This window comes from Diceros bicornis, chromosome 7 (genome assembly GCF_020826845.1).
Source record: "Diceros bicornis minor isolate mBicDic1 chromosome 7, mDicBic1.mat.cur, whole genome shotgun sequence".
In the NCBI taxonomy this organism is placed as follows: Eukaryota; Metazoa; Chordata; class Mammalia; order Perissodactyla; family Rhinocerotidae; genus Diceros; species Diceros bicornis.
The window spans coordinates 82,854,564-82,875,152 of record NC_080746.1 but is presented as its reverse complement, the minus strand read 5'-3'; the positions used below and the strand labels follow the sequence as shown (position 1 = coordinate 82,875,152).

General features: G+C 41.6%; 1 protein-coding gene across 1 annotated transcript in view; it reads left to right on the top strand.

Annotated features, from left to right (window-relative positions):
- Positions 1-18,527, top strand: part of SLC5A12 (solute carrier family 5 member 12) — a 49,229-nt gene extending 30,702 nt beyond the window's left edge. Inside the window, exons 10-15 of the mRNA XM_058544706.1 lie at positions 3,028-3,095; positions 7,177-7,263; positions 9,670-9,836; positions 13,062-13,165; positions 16,364-16,491; positions 18,375-18,527. Coding sequence (XP_058400689.1) covers positions 3,028-3,095; positions 7,177-7,263; positions 9,670-9,836; positions 13,062-13,165; positions 16,364-16,491; positions 18,375-18,527 — 707 coding nt within the window. The remainder of the gene's footprint in view (positions 1-3,027; positions 3,096-7,176; positions 7,264-9,669; positions 9,837-13,061; positions 13,166-16,363; positions 16,492-18,374) is intronic.
- The last annotated feature ends 2,062 nt before the right edge of the window (positions 18,528-20,589 follow it).

Here is a 20,589-nt window from a genome sequence, read left to right as displayed (position 1 = left end):
TAGATTTTTCATTAATATTTTCCTAAACTTTCTTTTTCACATATTCATCCAGCTCCCTATCCATCCACTAATCCATAATATATTTGATATTTAAAAGTAAATTGCAGACATCAGTACACTTCCCACTAATTATTTTAGCATGTATATTATTAACTAGAATTCAATAATTTTTTAAAGATTTTTATGTAAAATTTGCCTACAATAAAATGGACAAATGTTAAGTATACATTTGTTGAGTTTTGACAAATGCATACACCTGTGTAACTCAACCAAGAAAGATAAAAATCATTACTGTCACCCTGGAAAGTTCTCCCTTGCTCATTCCAGTCAATCCGTGCTCCCACTCCCCTCAAGAGGCAAGCACTATTCTGATATTTTCCACCATAGGTTAGTTTTACCTTTTCTAGAATTTCGTATAAATGGAACCACACAGTATGCACTCTTTTTTGTAAGACTCTTTTCACTCAGCATAATGTTTTTGAGATTTATCCGTGTTGTTTTGTAGTTCATCCTTTTTATTGCTGGTAGTATGACATTGTATGGATATACCACTTCTTTAAACTTCTGTTTCTATTGACGGACCTGGGATGTTCTGAGTTTATAGTGAATAGAGCCGCTAAGAATACTTGTACAAGTCTTCTTGTGAACACGTTTTCATTTCTTTTTGGTAAATATCTAGGAGTATAAGTGCTTGGCCAACTATCATGATTTTTAACGTCCTTGCAGCCCTTCCTTATCACACCTGGACCCATCTTCACCTAAACTTACTGGTGTTGCTCCCTGTATTGCTGTTGTTCATCTCATTTGTTTTCTCTTGACCTGTACTTGTTTCTTTAGTGAGTCTGTATTTTTGCATCATATTGAGATAGCCAAACAGTTTCTAAATACTTTCTTTTCTTGTTCCTAAGGTAAATTATTTCCAGAAAGCATACTCTTTTTTGAGCTTTAGGTTAATACGTTCATTCCCTTGTTTGACAACATTTTGCCATAGATCCCATATTTCTTTTCCTTTTTACTTATCCTCGAACAAAGAGAGATCGATGCTGACCACATGTTCGTGAAGTGGGTAGTTGAGTTGCCTTGATGCTATCCACGATCTTGCATAATGAGTTAGAGCTAATGGCAGGTGGATGGGCATTGCTCCCAGTACAATTCCCAATTTCTAGCAGATATTCATGAGCGTGCTGGATTGAGGCAGCAGTTTCTCTTATGCCCGTGGTTTACCGTCCGATGCTCTGATCTGATGTAGCCCTGGGAAAATCCACAGCATCTCCTGCAACTGTGGCGCTTTCTCTTTCTCCCGTATTTACCGTTTTGTCTGTGAGGCCGTACACTCCAGGTCTCTGTGGAACCCCACCAATTTCCCCTAAACTTCCTGCCTTGCAGGTTGCCATTGATTGCAATCTGGTGGAAGTATAAAGATTTGCAGGGGAGGAACGGACTGAATCAATTTTCTAATCAGCACAAAAATAGTCGAACCCCTGGACTGAAGGGTGGCTGCCTAGACTTTGGTTTAAACAGTTACGTGTTGGCCCAGAAAGAAGGCTGTCAGTAGTAGAGAGAACACACGTCTTTTGTTATTTTCTTAAGGGAAGTGGAGTTCTCCTTAGTCATGAAGAATACAGAATCAGGGCAAACATTGTTTTCTGCAATCTAATCTAGCATCCTTGAAGATAATGGGAACAATTTTAGAATTCTGAAAAGTATTTATTGATCAAACTTAGTTTTCAGTGTGTTGTGAGTTTTCTTATTTTTCTATGCCTCACTGAGAAGTTGAAAATTATAGTATGAAAAATTGCTAGCCTGATTTCATTTTAAGAGTGAGTTCCTGATAATGAATATTATTAATACCATGTACTAAATCTTAAATAAGATAATAATGGCAAATACATAGTACTTGCTATGTACCAGGCACTGTTCTTAGGGATATTTGTTGTACAGCAACAAAGATACATGTTTGTTGGATAAATTAATTTATTTAACTGTAGTTCCTTCCTGGAATGTGAGATCTTTGGGGCAGGAATCAATGTCTGACTTTAGAGCACCGGAAGCTGGTCAAGTGCCTGGCATGTGGTCAGTAATCAGCAACATTGAATGAATAGTCACACTGGGAACTCAGCGAGGTATTTAGCCGAGAGAGAATTTCAAACATAATGAACAAAATCATTTTTTCTCCATTTTTGTCACTGTGTCTCTGTCTATATCCATCTCCAACCCTCTGTATCTCTCTCTCCCTCCCTTATTTAGTTTATGAGTTATAATGGGAATTGAATGTACTTTTAAGATGATTTTTAAACAAAGGTGTATAAAAACAATTACTTTTAAACAAAGATAGTTTGAAAGAAGGCATCATCTTAGAAACCTGACTAAGACGCATGTGCTGATTCCCTCAATGGGACCTTCTGACTCCAGAGGCACCGTGCAAGGTGCTGAGGATCCTGGTGCCTGGTGCCCCTCACGGCGCCCCTACACAGACACGTCAACAAACAGATCATTATGCGACAGACTAAGGCCCCCGGGATGGTATGAATAAAGCACTAAGGGAAAAAACCAGAAAGTCTTTTCAGATTTGCAAAACCTGTGATGTGAAGTACATAGATATTTAGCCATTTTAAAGATGAAAAACTATCTGAATCCCAGAGACATTAGTAACTTCTCCTTCAGCTGACTGCTGGTGAGTGGTCGAACCGGGACTCGTTCCCGCTAACTTAGTCTGGATTAGTCTAGACCAGTGCCCCGTCCACATTTTCATGTTGCTTCCACATGATAGTTTTCTTCTTGAATCCTGGAGGAGAAAACCCCTGGAGGCTGGATTTCAGCTCATTCTGCTGGAAATGACCTAGGAAAGCATGTGTTTGGGAGAAAAGCCCCCCAAACAGCCTTCTGGGGGCTCGTGCTGGCTGAGTGGGGAGGACGGTTCTCACCGAGATCCCCTCCCCTAGGGCTCACAGCAGATGGTGCTGGGCAGGGGCTCTGGGGATCCCTCACAGCCAGCCTGGTGGTCGTCATGAGTTTTTCTTCTTACAGGTCTCTTGTTTGGCGTTCTGTGTACTTCCATGGCCATGGCTGCGTCCCTCATGGGGGGTGTCATCCAGGTAATGAAAGAAGGAAAAAGACACATTGGATTTCATAGCGACTTTTTACCCATTTTCTTTTCTAATGCTTTGCCTATTCCTCCAAGTCCCAAATGCCGAGACTCTCTGATACTGGGTCCAAATTAAACATACATGTAAAATTTTAACCAAAATTACTTTCAGAAGGGGAAACTATTAAAAACTAGTAATGGGACTCAGTGACAAGGTACACTGTAATAAAATTAGACACCCTTTTAAAATCCAGATCTGAGAATTTATGATCCTGAAATAAAAGTAGTAATGATAATAGTAAAAAGACAACAATTGACATTAATAGAACACTTAGTGTGTTCTGGGTACAGTCCCGAATGTTTTACCTCATTGAATCTTCATCACTTCTCTAAGAGGTAGTATGATTAGTGCACTAATTCACAAATGAAGGAACTAAGAAGTAGAGAGTGAAGTAACTGTCCCAAAGTCACAAGATTGAAGAGTGGTGGGGCTGGGACATGAACCCACCTCTACCTGTTATCCGGACTGAACTCCTCTCGTATGTCATCTCGCAGTTCCATTAAATGTGAGTGCTAGAGGGAGCCTTAAGGAGAATGTTTCAATATCTTCTTTTGTAGATGATTACAGAAAAGAGTGGAAATATCCTGCTCAGGTTCTCACAGCTAGTTGGTGGCTGAGCCAGGTCTGTGACCTCTCTCTTCTCCCCAAATTGCCCCGTTCACAAAGCAGCATCAGAGAAGCAAATCTTCAGATTCTACCTCAACCCTCTGGATCCCACTTGTATCTTCGCATAATTCGAACATCCTTTATGTTTTCTTGGCATGACACGTTTTTAATAAACGTCGCTTAAATGAAGAAATGAACAACGTAAGTGAGTAGTAATCGCTGATTTTTACAGGATTTGTTCTAGTTCCCAGAGCAGTGTCTCTTACTTGATCCTTCCAATGACTGCTTACATACCATCCATTATTTCCAATTGAAGCTTCAAGGAGCTGTGTCTGGGAGAGTTAAGTGACTAAGTGATAATTCTCTTGAATTTGAATCTCTAAGTTGTTTTCTTCCAGAGATATTTGCATTTTAAGCTTATTTACAGCTGAGGTATGAAGGGGTCCAGAATAGACCAGGACTCCTCTGAGACTTGTGTTAGATCTAAAGTTCTAGTGGAGGGGGAGTTGTGATGGATGCTCTCAGCCACTTGTCACTATTCAGACAGGTATGCTGGGCCCACTTTCTTGATTGGCTAAAATGTGTGCCCCGCAGTTTACACAGTTCAGAAGATGCTGGTAGGCAAGAAATGAAAACTCTGGTCTTGTGTTTCCTTGGAGAGACATTTGTCTCTAAGATGGCCCTCCTATTGCTCTGAACACATCTGTCTTGACAGGTGCAGAAAGACAACCATAATTCCCCTGTTTAATTTTCTAAACAGCTTGGCTACATTGAGTTTAATGGAACAACATTCATATGCAGGTCTTACATATGGGAAGACTGAAGCCCAAGTCCCACAGGTGTGGGGAAAGAGCCAGGTTCAATGCATCGTTCACAAAGCCAACCCACCCTCACTGTGTGTGACTGCCGGCGGTGCTGGGCGCTGGCAGATTTAAGCTCCTGAAACAAGGGCTCTTTCAATGTTTTAGCTTAGGGTTTTACAACGAAATGTTGTACATCCTACGAAATGTTCCAAGAGTGGAAATTCCCAAAGTTAAAGACTTTTAGGAAATGCTGCGCCCTGCCTTCCCCTCTCAGGAATCCACAGCACACGTTAGCATGTGGAAGGCTCTGGGAAGACCCACAGTGAAGAAACTTGTTTCACTTTAAATACGTGACCATGGAACCACATGCAAAGCATGGGAGGAGGAAGGGGGAGGGGCAGATGATAGCAGCACAGATTTCCTGTGAGCTGGTGATTTGCAGAGCTCCCTTTGGGAGAGGCCGTTCTATCCAGGTGGCCATCTAATGACCATCAGCTCGTTCTGCTAAGGGCTGTAATGACTTCCAGGCACGTTCATTCTTATCTCAACTTAAGAAAGTGCTTTCTGGATCTCAAAACAGTCCAACAATCAAATGATGCCTCAGGAATGGAGAGCTCACTAAGGGGTAGGTAATAAAAAGTAATTATAACGTAATAATAGTAGTAGATAACCTTCTTGGGGCACTTATCATGTGCTCCAGAGTGCTCAGGCACTATTCGGAGCTTTCCCTTGATTCCACACTGAATACTCACAAAAACCCCAGGAAGCAGGTATTGTGACCTCACTTGACATGTGAGAAGCTAAGGCACAGCCAGGTACCTCCCACCCCAGAACCCGTGCTCTCCGCCATGGCCCTCTCCTCGCAGGAGTGGCTTAGATGAGATTTGGCCATCCAAGGGAAGGCTGCTAGATGAGCTTGAAGTCTTCTTCCAATTAAGCATGCTTAATGACAACAAAAAGAAAGATAAAAATTAAGATTAGTTTTGTACACTACAGAAATATATATTTTTTAAATCCAGAAACTCTTGGATTTTTCTTTCTTTGTATCATAAGAAGACCCTTTTTTCAGAGACATATTAGCCAATGACCTTGCAAGAAATTGTACATTTTTTCCCCCCACAGGGAAAGAGAAACACCTTTCCTAACTTATTGACTCTCCCATATAATAGCTAGTAAATTAGCTTCCAAATTCAGCAACCACAGCAACTATGAATTCATACTATCGATCAGCAGAGGGAATGTCAAGAATATTAAATTAAGTACAGACATTGGGGAAAAGTATCAACTTTAATCTTATCCGCCACTGTCTTGTCAAAGGTCTATTTGTGGCAATGACCTCTCTAAAAATTACCCTGGGAAAAACAATCATAACAACACATTGCAGCTCATCTTTCTGGACAAAAGAACTTACATTACAGCTAGAGAGGACTTGAAGGTCCCTTGGTCCTATTTCTCAATTTTTTACTTACAGAGAAAGAAGACTCTGAAGTAGAATGAATCTGAATTAATAACAGAAAGTTCTCCAAATCATAGTTATGTTGGCAAGGCCAAAATCAGAATCCAAATATCATGACTATTAATGATGGACTCTTTCAAGAACATTTTTCCCTTAAACAAAAAAAGTAGGCCACTATGATGGGTCTGTGCTTTTGACTCTTTTTTTTTTAAGATGGCCTTCAAGAGATAAATTTGGGTTTTAGAGCCAAACAAACCTAGCTTAAATCTCTTAAATCTCACCTCTGCCACTTTCTAAATGGAATTATGCCTTTAATATGTTTTCTGTCGGTCCAATTTTCTTATCTATAAAATCCAGTTAGTGATACCTACTGAACAGGATAATTGTGAGGATTAAATGAGGTCATCTACTTAGAGTGCCTGGGAAGTTCATCTTGACTACCTGGCACGTAGGTGGTGCCTGACAGACATGAGATATGTAAATCTAAAATATGTGTCAGATCTAGAATAATTTAAACCCCTTGATGGAAGAGCCCTACAGGTGCATTGATAGCACTAGATATGGCTGCACTGCAGAGTAGCTTCATGTGTGTGTGTGTGTGCACGCACAGGTTCACGTGCTCACTTGCATGCGTGTCAGTGCATGTGTAGGTTCAAGGCTCTTGGAAGGCCATGGCACAAGGCTATAGGTTGACATGATATTAGTTTAATGAAAGCTCCTTGCCAACTCCCTGGGCTCAATAACTTAGAGGCTAAGCGATATGGAAATGAATTTGTCAAAGTCCCTCAATTTCCAGAGGAGAGAGCGCCATGAAAATGGGATGTGGAGTGTCCAACGGCCTCCCTGCCACGTCCCAACATGGCGCTTCAGCGTCCTTGAGATGTTCTGGGAGGGGTGATAGGAGTGGGGTAGATACACACGCGCACACACACACACACATGCATACACACAAATGTATATTTCTATGTACAGGTATTTTTGTTATTTTACAAAATGCTTATAATTGAGCCCAGAAGGGAGAATGATTTCCAGAAGGTGTATAATGAGTGACACAGTTAGGACTAGGACTGACTTTTCTCTCAGGCCCAAGAGAGAGGTGGTCCCAGGTGGGCCAGGGGTTCAGGGGAGTGGAGGCGTTGTTCATCGGATCTGCTCTGCTCCACAGGCTGCCCTCAGCATCCACGGCATGTGTGGGGGACCCATGCTGGGCCTGTTCTCTCTGGGAATCCTGTTCCCTTTTGTGAACTGGAAGGTAAGAATCTCACACTCCTCTCACGACTCCCAGCTAAGACTGGGCCCCAGCCATCTTCTCTCACTCCTCCTGGGAAAGGCCGTTTGTCTTTGCCAGGAAAAAAATGGTAGCTTCTTTCCACAAAGAACACGAACTCTTCTATCTCCAACTTCAGTGAAGCCTTTTTTGAAGCAGAAAGCAAAGAAAGTAAGAGGTGGTTGTGAAACACTGTATGTCATAGCATCAAAGCTGATTCTTTAGGGTTTAAACAGTCTTCTCCAAATTAAGGGCCCACAATAGATATTGAATTCAGAAATAGTTTAGTTAAAACAATTTTGAAAACTTTAAAAAATTGTAAATTTCATTTTTTTCCTATATTTAGTTACCAAAAATTATAACTAGCTTAATTAAGTTAATTAACTAATTTAAGAAGGGGAAAAGAAACAAGCCTGGTATATTCTGACATCTGGATCTTCTTGGTTTGGCTGGCTGACAAGCTAATCACATATCTTTAAGGAAATGTTGGTTGAATGACTGTGTAGTAAGTATAAACCAAAATGAACATTTATTTGGAAAACTAATATAATAATTTCTAAAATATTTAAACTATCAAAATTTTCTCAATCTAGCAAAATTGCCAATTTTTTGCTTATTGCCATCCATACACTTACATGCATATATTTTTAGAAAATCTTTAGACTCCAGAAAACCTGACTCTGTGGGTATTTTTTCATATGCTGTAGGCAGTCACACGGTACACCTGCTTAGTCTGTCTCTGTGGCTCCCCGACCCTTATTGGCCTCTATCCTAGATCAGCCGTGTGCGGCTAGGGGAAGAGAGTGGACAGGCAGGGAGCATTTGGGAATGTGCAGAGCTTCCCCCGCAGCCCTACTAGGAGACACTTTGTTTTAATGAACTTTTCTGATATTGAGGTTGAGAAGGATACTTACGTCCTTGGGGAAATAATATGAGGGAAGGTAACATCATAGCCACAAAATACTAACAACTAGCTACACAGCATCGTAGTGCATTCTAAACATTACTTTGTTATCCATGTTACTGGATTATGGTCCTTCTATTTAGTCATGAAAACCACCTTGTTCTAGACAGAGGAAAGTCAGTATTACAAATTTAGGTCACCTATCCCCTTGTCATTGGTCATGGCTGATCCTACAATCAATCATGGCTCTCGTTCTGCAGAATGTGGCTGCAACCTCAGAATCCTTGTCAGCATGGCCCTCCAGGTAGCTGCTATACATCAGCGAGGGCTGAACCTCCTGTTGAAACCCATTCTCCCTTTACTGGGGGGTGGCCAGGAGTCAGCAAACTACACCCTTCAAACCAAATCTAGCCAGCTTCCTGTTTTTGGTATGGCCTGCAAGCTAAAAACAGTTTTGACATTTTTAAATTGTTGGAAAAAAAAATCACAAGAATAATACTACATGACACATGAATATTATATGAAATTCACATTTCTGTGCCCATAAAGTGTTACTGGAACACAGCCCCGCTCCTTTGTTTGCGTATTGTCTATGGCTGTTTTTGTGCTACAGTGGCAGACTTGAGTAATGGTGACAGACACTGTATGGCTCAGAAAAGCTAAGAACATTTATGAGCAGGCTGTTTATAACGGAAGTGCGTGGACCCCTGGTCTAGACCAAAGCAGAAACATTCAAATCATATACACAGCTTTAGTTTCCCCAAACGATAATGAACATAACATGCTGGTGCAGGTTAGTCAGTCAGGAGTTTTTTCCTGAATAAATAGAGAAACCAAAAAGCTGTTTTTCTCACAGGGAAAGCTCAGGTGTCTGGCAGAGACAAGGAGCGTGCAGACTTCATTTTCCAGTGGTCCTGGTCTCTGCCAGGCTGCTCTGTCTCCTTTACAGGATAAAGGACTCATTGACTCTTCACTGTTTACAAGAAACATAACTCTTAAATGACAGGACTAGTAAATACAATTGATAGTATTTAGACTCAAACAAAAAGCTCCAAACTTGGGAGTCAGAAGAGTAAACATTTCCATATAATAGCTTATAATGGCTGTCGATGAAAAATGAGCATGTTGTCTCCACTATCTGAGGTTTTCCTGAACTTCTGAAACTCTTCTAAAGGGAACTGAGGTTTCAACAGATTTTTAAGTGATAAGAGGAAAAAACCAAAAGGAGAGAAAAAAAATTTTTCCACTAGAAATCTAAATATAATGACCACTATAAAATTCTCCAGTGTCTTCACTTAAGGAACAAGTTAGTCCTAAGTAAAGCTGCACTGTGGGAGTGGGAAGGAGGCGGGCTGAGTGGGCTGTTTCTAGTGTGGCTGGGATTTGGGGTGGAAAGCCAGAGTCTCTGAGACACAGGACTCCTCATCTCATTATTCTTTCAATGGCTTTGTCAGATCTCTAATTAATTTTCCTTTTTCCTCGTCAAGGGTGCACTAGGAGGCCTTCTGTCTGGAATCACCCTGTCATTTTGGGTGGGCATTGGGGGCTTCATCTACCCTGCACCAGCCTCCAAGACATGGCCTTTGCCTTTGTCAACAGAGCAGTGTGTCCTATCAAATGAGACGGAACCAGCGTCCACAGTGCTAACCAGCAGGTATGCTGACCTTAGCGACGGCCTTAAGGCCCAGAGAGAGGGGAGCCAGGCTAGAGGAAGTGCATCTTCAGTGATAATCTGATGAGACAGATCTTGCTTGCCTATGAGAACCGCCCTGGGCAGCACCCAGCGTGGCAGAGTGCCCACAGGGCTCTCGCTTCCTGCTGACGTCCATTCTCCCGCATTCTGGGGTACAGGAGGGACCGTGGCAGAGGGGTAACTGGAGGTAGGAGCACAAAACAGGAGAAATAGTGGAGGGTCTGAAGATAGGTGAGTGGGCGTGAGGAGCAGTGTCCTCACAATAAAGAGAGGAATAAAAGGTCTGAGTAGAACAAGTTTGTGAGCAATGAAATGAGGAGAATGACCGTGGACATATTGAGTTAGAAGCGTGCTGTGAACTTACAGCACCCAAATCAAAACAAACAAATCAAACCCAAAGGGTTCAACAAGGGGTTTTCTTTTTCTATGTCTGGCTGGGCTAAGTAGTTTAAGATTCCAAAATACAGGAGATGATGTGGTGTAGGGAAAAGACCAAGGCCTTTGAAATCAGAAGCCTGGGCTTGGATTTGGATTTCCCTGTTTATCCACGCCGTGTCTTTGCACCAGTTACTAACTCGTCACTTGAAGTCTCAGAGTCCGTGACTGAAAAATGAAGGTAATGGATTTACTTTACCGGGTGTTTGCGAGGATTAAATGAGATGGGACGTACACAGCCAGTAGCTCTGTACCTGACTAATAAATGTGCATTCTCACATTCTAATTGTGTGTAGGGACAAATCTGAGAAATGCAGGCTCTGTGGAAAAGTATGTCAGTTTTGGGCAGTGCTTTTCTGATTCTCATCAAAACTTTCATGTGCTTAGCCCGTTTCTTCTGGGTCTTCTATCTTCTAAAAATTACCAGGTAATTTGGCAAATTGAATTTATGAAGATCTCTCTAGACCTGGCACATTGTCTCCTCTCCATTGACCTTATCACTCTTGAGGCTGCTCTCATCATTACAAACTCCGGCACAGTGAGACTATCCTGTTTGTACTATTGGTTTCCCTCATTTCTCTCTTTTCTTCCCTTCTAATCCAGCCTATTCAAGCTGCCACTAGACTCACTTTCCTGAAGCACCTTTCTGAACTCGTGGGTTGCTTAATGACGGGGATATGTTCTGCGAGATGCCTTGTTGGGTGATTTCATCATTGTGTGAACATCATAGAGTGCACTTACACAAACCTAGAAGGCACAGCCTACTACACACCTGGGCTATATGGTACTAATGTTAGGGGACCACTGTCATATATGCCGTCTGTTGTTGACCAAAATGTCATCATGCGGCACATGAATGTATTCCCTTTAAGGAATGCCCTTTAATCTCTTAATACCCTCCCAATATCATCTGCTTACTCAAGAGCTAGATTAGGGCGCCCCATTCCTCCATGAAATGTATTTTGACTCAGATTTCAAAGATTCTCAAGGTTTGAAAAGACATTAATGAGTTATCCAAACAAATTATTTTTCCATTCTTAAAACATTTCTACAACACTCGCATCTTGAAGCCCATGCTTCAAATGACCACAAGATGAGACGCCACTGTCTCCCAAGGCAGCCTAGACATTGTCTTCACCCCCTTTGTACTATGTTTTTCTTTACTTTTTTCTGCTCTTCTCCATTTTTGTCCCACTCTTGCACTAGACAATAAACTCCTTGTGGTCATGTAACGTGTTTCATTCATTACACGAGGGAAAATGCATGAGGAAACAGTCAATACATTCGAGTTTCTTCCACTGCCTTTTTCCTCCCCAGAAAGCAGGACTCTTATTTACCCCCAGCTCACAGCCCATCTTTGCAAGCAGAAAGGCCCTCTCATTACCAGGATGTCACACAGCCCTGAAATAATGACTCTGAGCCCAGGGCAGAGGTCCTTGAGTGTAGCAGGTACAGTTAGCTTAGAAAAGGGAATCTCTAGCACAGTTTCATTTGTATTCTCACGTGGTATTATATAATGGCAGGTAAGTCCTCTTCCCAGGGTATCTATTCAAAAAATACAACAAAAGCACTCGCATGGATATGAGGTTGCTGGCCCTGAGAGAATGTAATCATCTGCGTCACGTTTTTCGTCACCTGCCTATTGTAAATGGGCAGTTTTCCCTAAGATGTAAAATTAAGTAAACTGTCTCTGGGTCTCATTTGCTAAGTATTCCCAGTGGCTTTATAAGACATTGGGGATGCTGCAACAAAAACATCACTAAGAAAGGAGATAAACTCTAGCTGCTCCCATGGGAGATCTGCATCTAAACTCCATCTGCATCACTCCAGATTCAAACACATTTGAAGCTGCCCAGAAATTGAAGAGTTATCTCTGCCCCCTTTTCTTAAAGAGACAATCAGGGCACTCTCTTTGCCAGTTAGCTCCTTAACTCTGCATAGCAGGTGGAGAACCTACAGTGGGCTGCACTGGGCGATGAAGTAGGTAGAACACAGCATAGAACTGTGGTCCTCAGGACGTGGTCCTTTCTATAGAGTGTATGAGCACTCCACTATCTTGCTTCCATTTGCCTCTGAGTTTTCAGTAGTTTAGAGTCATTCTTTTCCAAAAATTTTATGGACGAGCAATATCAGCCTATTTATAGTTCTCAGGCCCACCATATTGTGTCTTCCTCCCTGCCTGTTTTTATTCTACCCTCCTTTTTAGGATGCTAAATCCTGGTCCTGACTACATTCTTTGCTTGATTAACTACTAACCGTTCTTCAAGAATGAGCTGAGGTACCATCTCCCACATCTGCCTGGGTTTGGTACTCTTTCTGAATACTTCCAGAATCCTTTGCTCCTATCCCACCAAAGCATGACCATTCCATTTTATGATTGTTGGCTCCACATCTACTTTGTGGCTTACTCATCTTTTAATCTCCAGTGTCCGTCACAATTTCTGGCCCCAAATCTGGGCTTAATAAATGTCTGAAGAATAAACAACACAAAAGAAATGGAAGACACGGTCCTCATCGCAATTGTAATTCAGTAGCAATATTTGTATTTCAGTGATGAACTGACAGAGTGGACTGCAAAGCACTACTAGTCTACAGTTGATTCTTTAAAAAATAATAAAATGGCAAAAAGTTAATCTTTGGGGTTTTGAGAGATGCTAGGCCCTAAAAGGAACCCTCAGCAGTCTTCTAAGTCACTGTGGATCACAACTTTGTACTCACAGAACTGGTGACATGTGCTGTCGTTCTCCACAGACCTGCCATCGCTGACACCTGGTATTCACTCTCCTATCTCTACTATAGCGCAGTGGGCTGCCTGGGATGCGTTGCTGCTGGAATTATCATCAGCTTCCTAACAGGTTGGTCACACGGATTCCTCTCTTTGGGGGCCAAGGAAGACATGGGCTAGTCTCATGCATTGGTGGACTAGGGGGCCGTCTACCACAAAAGCGCTTCTTCCCAGAGAGATATATCTACTCTCTCCAAACTGACATGAAAAGCATCCCCCTGATTATTATATGTATGATAAATAACATATATAACATGTTTTTAAATATCGCCCATATTTCATGAAAAAAGGATATTTTGACACATGGTCCCCAGAGGCCTGAGTATGAAAAATCTTTTGTGATATAACAATCAGTAAGGAAGGTTAAATATCAAGCATGGTTTGTTTTCCCTTCATCTCAGTAAGAGACTGGAGTTTTTCCCATAACCACCTTACTGTCTCAGGGGCTAGCCTTTACTAACCTACTGGATAAGCCGAGGAGAGTCGTTCTGTTCCTTTTGCGTATGTTGTCCTTTGGAGGCCACTTCTCTAGGGTCATGGAGCTCTCCACAGTGAGCAGCTTCACTGTTAGCCATTTTTGGTACCACTGTTTACTATCTGTACTTTGAGCCGTAGTCCCTCTGTTGGTTCAATGTTGTTTTTATGCCAAAGCCCATGAGGGATTCATGGGGAGAATGGGGTGGAATAGGCCCACTGTAATCTTGCTACTCTGCCTCCATGGAGTATGTATTTTAGCTTAATAAATTATTCAGATATTCCACTTTTCCACTACCATTACATACCCATAGGCCCCATACACAGTGGGAAGTCAAGACTTCTACTCAACATACAATCTGAATGGCAACGTTTCTGGTGACTGGAAATGCTATGTGCAAGCTCCAATGCCTTGTTACTCTGGGCATGATATCACCAGCTAGTCACATAAATTTAAGCCAATCTTGAGTACGAAAAGGAATAGAACATAAATTTTGTAACCCCAGCTGTTCATGTAGCAACAACGTCCCAAATGTTTTTCTTTATATAAATGGACTCAGATAAAAGGTTGTTTATTGTGTTTAGATTTTGCCTCAGTTTAGATTTTGCTCCAACAACTGTGGAGGCTTCCTTGATGCTGGGGGGATACACCTAGGCTTATCAGTCAAGTGGTCAGTAACCTTTAGAAGATAGCCAATGTTTTAGCTGCCTGGTTTCAAAGTAGGAAATCCTAAAGTTTAGCGATTTAGAAATTACTAAATCCTGTGGCTTGCCAGTCTAGATATTTTCCAGATGCATGTCAAAATTGACATGTTCTTGTGTTGTTTACATTTAGATTGAAAATTCTTTGCCATCTTGAGCATGAACAACTGTCCTGGTATTAATCCCTATGTTTTCTTTTTCTACAAATGTACAAAAAGTCATACTGAAATATCCTTAAGACCAATAGAGAGCACTTTTTCAGAGTCTAATTGTGCCACTCCGCCAAATCTTTGGAAAAAGTACTGATCCTTGCCACTAGATGTTCTTGCCTCATGGTACTTATCTTCCAAATGAGGCCCTAGTGCTAATTTGGTACTTTCTGGTCTGGTCACTTTAAAAAATATCTTAAAATGTCTAAATGTTTGTAGGACAGGGTCAGTAGGGAAGACCAGAGGCCTTTTGTGGGTCTGCTCATTTTGTGTCATATTTTATCTTGGTCTTGCTATTTGTCTTGCTCGGTCTTAATAGGTGTTAATTTCAATTCTGCTTATTCTGGATAATTCAGCAGTTCAAAGATATGCTATTCATGTTACTCATGCATGTTGACAAATGTACTTATGTCTATGTTGATTTGCACCTTCAGACAGTTCATACTATTAATCATTCTCTGCATCCGCTACTAAAAGGTGATTTGGCCCAAGACACACATTAAAGTCTTCATTATTACTGGTAAAATTCTACTGGGCAGCTAAAAGTTATTTTCTTTCATCCCTTTCATCATGTGAAATGAAAATACCACTTCCTAAATCAAGAACGAATGCCCTTGTTAGTCTGTCCAGTGGCCAGAACACTGCACTATGAGGACACTGTGCATAGATTTATGCCATCCTGCTGTTCAGTGTGCAGCAGTTTGTACTTATCTGAATCTTGCAAATTTTTTCCTCATCTATCATAGGGCTGCAGGTCTCAGATATAGTTAGTTAGTTATCAATTCATTGAGTTTACCTCTTAGGTCAGGGTCAGAAAACTAAGGCCAAATCTGGCCCACTACTTGTTTTTATAAAGTTTTAAGAGCCAGCCCCGATGGTCTAGTGGTTAAAGTTCAGCATGCTCCACTTCAGCGGCCTGGGCCCGGTTTCCGGGCGCAGAACCACACCTCTCGTCTGTCAGCTGCCATGCTGTGGCTGTGGCTCACGTAGAAGAACTAGAAGGACCTACAACTAGAATATACAACTATGTACTGGGGCTTTGGGGAGGGAAAAAAATAAAGTTTTAAAGAAACACAGTCATGTCCATTCATTTACTATTGTCCTTGGCTGATTTCACTCTACAAAGATAGAGTTGAGTCATTGCAACAAAGACCCTTTGGCCAGCAAAGCCTAAAATATTTACTATCCATATAGGTACATGATTCCTGACCATTTAGGATGCAATCCAGACAATTTCTCTGACATGATCAAAGATGTAACACAGAGGCCAGCAAACTTTCTGTGTTAAGGGGTAGACAGTAAATAATACCTTAGGCTTTGCTGGCCAGAGACTCTTGTTCCACAGCAGGATTTGAAGGGATGGACGTTGAGCAGGGATGTTTTAGTGAGAGGGAAGGAGGTGTCTGGAGGGTCTGGGGGAGCTGCAGGGAACGTGAGGGATGCTTGAGTGGAAGGAAGAAGAAACTGTACAAATAATCCTCCTAAGTTTTCAAATATTGACTCTGATGACTTTTAATATATCTGATTTTATTGAAAACTGAGAGCTTTCCTAAAAGAAAAATTATGTAATTCTTGCTATCCCCTCTTGTTGGCCTACAATGGGTACTAGTAGAGTTTTCCATAATAAATATTTAAAAATAAATGTATTTTCTATCTGTTTAACTCTCTAGCTGTGAGCTTGCCTGACCTGACGGTTTGTGGATGTTTAGAAACTAACTCCCCCGCCCCTTGAGCAGTTATCCATTTCTGTCTATTAACCAGTCAGTCCTGTTTTCACCCTTATACGCAGAAGTTACCTACTTCTCCAGCTGACAGTGCTTAAATCCTTAAGGGAAGTCTCGGCAGCACACGACCACCTAATCCACCTGTCCTTTTGTTAATAGGTCACCAAAGCGGCCAGGATGTTCAGCCACTGCTAATTAGACCAGTTTGCAATTTATTTTGCTTTTGGTCTAAGAAATACAAAACGCTGTGCTGGTGTGGAGTTCAGCATGACAGTGGGACAGAGCAGGTGAGCCAATATTTGAGCTCCTGAAAAATATGCACTGGCTCAAAGGGATTTCCTTCTTGCTCATTTAAACTGTCCACAAGGGTGGGTGCAGGGAGGGAAGGCAGCGAGTGGGAGAACCTGAAAGAATCTGGGTGTCAACTTCATTACCTCAGCTAATGAGCTTTGAAGCAGGTAACTATGTTGACAGGTAAACGTGCCTTTGTGCTGAATGGCTGGCATTGCAAGTGATCAATTTCCAAAGCTCCTTTTAGGCCCTGTGAGTGTGAATTTTAGGAAATATATAAAAATCAATAGTAGACAAGGAATGAAATAGGAGCCCAGTCTAGAATAAGGTGACAAGTGTGTGGGTAGAGTCAGGCAGCCTTGGGTTCTATCCAAGGTCCATGTCTTACATTCCTTGGGTAATCTATAAACCTCTCTGAACTTTAGCCTTTATCTGAGAACTGGGGGAGACCATGCAGAGTGACCTGGACACAAACATCTCTAACTCCATGGGGTGTAAACAGAAAGTCAGATTTATTGGGGCAACTTCTTAGGTAGAGAAGCAGTGGGTGCACATAAGCCCCAGCTCTCCTTACCCCCCTGAGGACTATGTGTGGGCCAGGTGGGGCTGGAGACGCTGTCCAAGTACTAGAAGGTCTCATCAGCCAGAGACCTCCAGGAACAGCCTGTGGTCAGACCAAAGTGGACCTACCGACTTGATGCAGCATGTGCTGGGGAGGGGGCACTCCAGAGGAGCCAGGGAATGCCATCCACAACAAGAGGGAAGATGGACACGAATTTTGTAAGGTTTGGGTTCCCACTGAAGGACTCTGAGAGAGGCCTAATGGAAGTGGGAATGAAAACAAAGCTATCTGGATCACTCAGTTATTCTGGCTTTGACAGCTGCAGGACATCAGGAGAAGCGGTGTTTCCATTAGGTTTGCAGCTGATCTTAGCAGTGTCTCTCCTCTCAGCCTGATTAAGGTCAGGAGTGTAAGAATCTTTTTTTCTTTTTTAGTTAGGGCTTATTGTCCTTCGTTCAGTTGCAGACATTTCACTCTTGAGTACTCTAGGAGAGGGCTCTTCACCCATGTCACATCACCTAAGCTGTCCATTGCTTATCTCCCTCGTAAATGCCATAGTAACGTGTGTATGAAGTAATGCTGAGTTTAATCGCTATTGCCATAAGGAGAGCACCATCTTGATGGGCTCAGAATAGGAAGGCAATCTATTTTGCTGGGAAGGCGGCTGGTTGATCAGCGTATTGTTTGGATAAATGGATTTTGAAAAAGTTCTAGAAGGAAAGAATCAAGTTATTTACTGGTTTTCAGACTTATCTTCCTGTGCAAGAATTTCCTGGAAGAAATGATAAAACCTGTTGATGCAGGCAGCGTCTGTCTTCAAGGCTGAGTTGAGAGTGGGAGGGAACACTTAGTATGTCACTATTGGGCTTCTTTGCCAAAGAATAACACAGAGCAGCCTCCAGGGAGTCTGTGTACAGGCACTCCTGTTACAATCAAGAGGCCTTGCTGTTCACAGGAAGGAAGGGGCCACCACCATCTGAGACACAGGTTTACATCTTCTCACTAAGTAACCCTACTACCTCACAGGATTAGTACCTCGTACTAAACGAGAGAGAGAGACATTTCTTCACACAACACAAGATATATTGTAAATGCTCACTAAATTGTTCTTTCTGTCTTTATTATCATTAGAAATAATAGCTACATGGATTAAGGCATCAAAGTTATCAATTAGGAAGTGCCTTGGGTCAGAGCTATTTGTGCTTTCATTTCATATATCATTGTTTTTCGAGGGGGAGGCCTAAGCAAGATTCCCTCAGTTTGATTTGGAATGCATCAAGACTATCTCATTAATAAGTGTCTTTCCATTTTTCTCAGGAAAACCTTGAGAATGGCAGTACCTGGAAACAAGGGGACGGATCGGTCTTACAGAATGGATTTAAGCAAGAAAGCCTGGTCCAACTTCCAGGCTATGATCCCAAGGACAAAAGCTACACCAATATGGCAATAGAGAAAGTTACCCATTTCTAAGGCAGCACATGCACACAAGCACACACACGCACACACACGCACACACACACACACACACACAGATACGCACAGTCCACATGCTTCTTGCCTTTTGGTTAGTAGACTTGTGTAGTTGCCACTGCTAGAAGACACAGATGTCTAATGTCTATTTATATGTATTTATAACCACAAATAAAGTGACTGTTCCCCAGGATATTCTTTGGAAGATCACATCTTTCAGGTGAGGAAAAACAGCCAAGGCTTAGGTGCCCTGGTGACTTCCTTCTTGAATAAAGACTGGATTTCATCACAGCACAAGGAATCAGTCTCTTTGTTTTGTGTCATATTAAACTTCAGAGTTTGTTTCTTTTTGGTAGTTTTTTAACCATCAAATATCTTGGAGGTTACAGGCAGAATGTGGAAGGGGATATGCGTATTAAATGCTTCTTTGTCACTGCTGATAAAGGAATGACGTCCACCCATCCCCCATACCTCACACATACGTAGACACATTTCATGTCGCCCATCCTCAGCTGCAGCTGGAACACTTAACTGTTATTAACATCCCCCCCCACTGCCAGTCATCCCTGCTACTACAGCTGTCCTGACCAAGCCTGAAAAGAATTTTGCTCAGCACAAGAGGAGAGACTGATGTGTCTCGGTTAGTGGAGCAATTACAACTAGATAGTCTGCTCCCTCTGTGCTCTCAGTGTGGTATTTCTTCTTCCTTTGTATCACCTTACAACGAAAAATTGGCCCTGTGCTCAATAAGAAGTCTGGAGTCTTTTTCCAGGGCTGAGTAAAGAAGGAAGGCATGTCCTATAGGAGACTGTTAGGATAGCATTGTGTAAAAGAACCTTGCAAATAGCTTACCAGCCCACAGGAGATTTCACTAGCCATAGGGTCTCCTTTGGTGCAAAATACCGTGTCCACAGGATTTATCCTCTGCTCATTCAGCTCATACCGGCAAGCTCAATGTATTCCATCAGGCTGAGGTGACAGAAGTAAAGATCTTAATAGTTGAACTCTAGAAAATAATTTTTAAAGTTCTGGAGTAAGGGGAGACTACAAATCAAAAGGTGAGTTAACCAATGGAGAAGCCAGTGAAAGCTTTCTGGAAGAAGCAAAGAAATGAAATCCTTACAAGGTGAGAAAGAACCAGTGTCACAGGGGCTAGATCAGAGGAAAGATGGTAGGGAACAGACCAATGTCTGGGTGTTGGTATATTTGGGCAGGTCAGATACTTCTTTTGGTGGCCAGCTAAGATCAAGAGGCCTAGAAACAGTATATCAGCAAAGAAAGAAGAAATGGTCCAAATAGGCAGGTATAAGGAGTCCCAATTCTGTGTTGTTTAAATGTTACCAAGGAGGAGAAAACCTTAAAAGAAACATGAGATAAGGAAAAAATTATGTAATCAGTACTTATTAGGGAGAGAAGATAGAAAGAGGGGAAAAACCAAAAGAGGAATTGCAAAAAATAGGGAGTTTATAAGCCACAGCTCAATGCATGCCTTCTCTCCGTCCACTCTCAAATAGGAGATGAGAATAGAGGAAGAGAAAGAGAGAATTGGGCTATGGTTTACAAGACAGATGAGACAAAAGACATTTGGAAAAAGGAAGAAAGAAGTAAAAAGGGAAGAAAAAAGTATGTTTGGAAAAAATTTGAAAATGAGAAGGAACAGAATTTCTAGAAACATTTTTGAGGTCCAGCAAGGTAATGAAGCTGTTGATCTAAGAATTTGCAATTTGAGATGTGCAATTATTTTCCAAATGATTTAGTAGTTAGGACATTCCTATGAATTAGAACTTAAAAAAATATATTAGGTGAATGTTGAAATTTGGGCCAAATCTAATTGGCTTAGTTAATATCTCATGATAGGGAAGGAAAAGAACAACAACAATCCTAAGAATGAGAGTTAGATTAATAGAAGCCACAACATATATATTATATATATATTTCATATTATTACATATATTTTAATATATATAGCATATATTTATTTATTTGTGATTTGGAATACATTTCAAGATTTTGAACTTTCTCTGGGAATTGCAAGAAAACAAAATGTACTATAGGGTTTTTC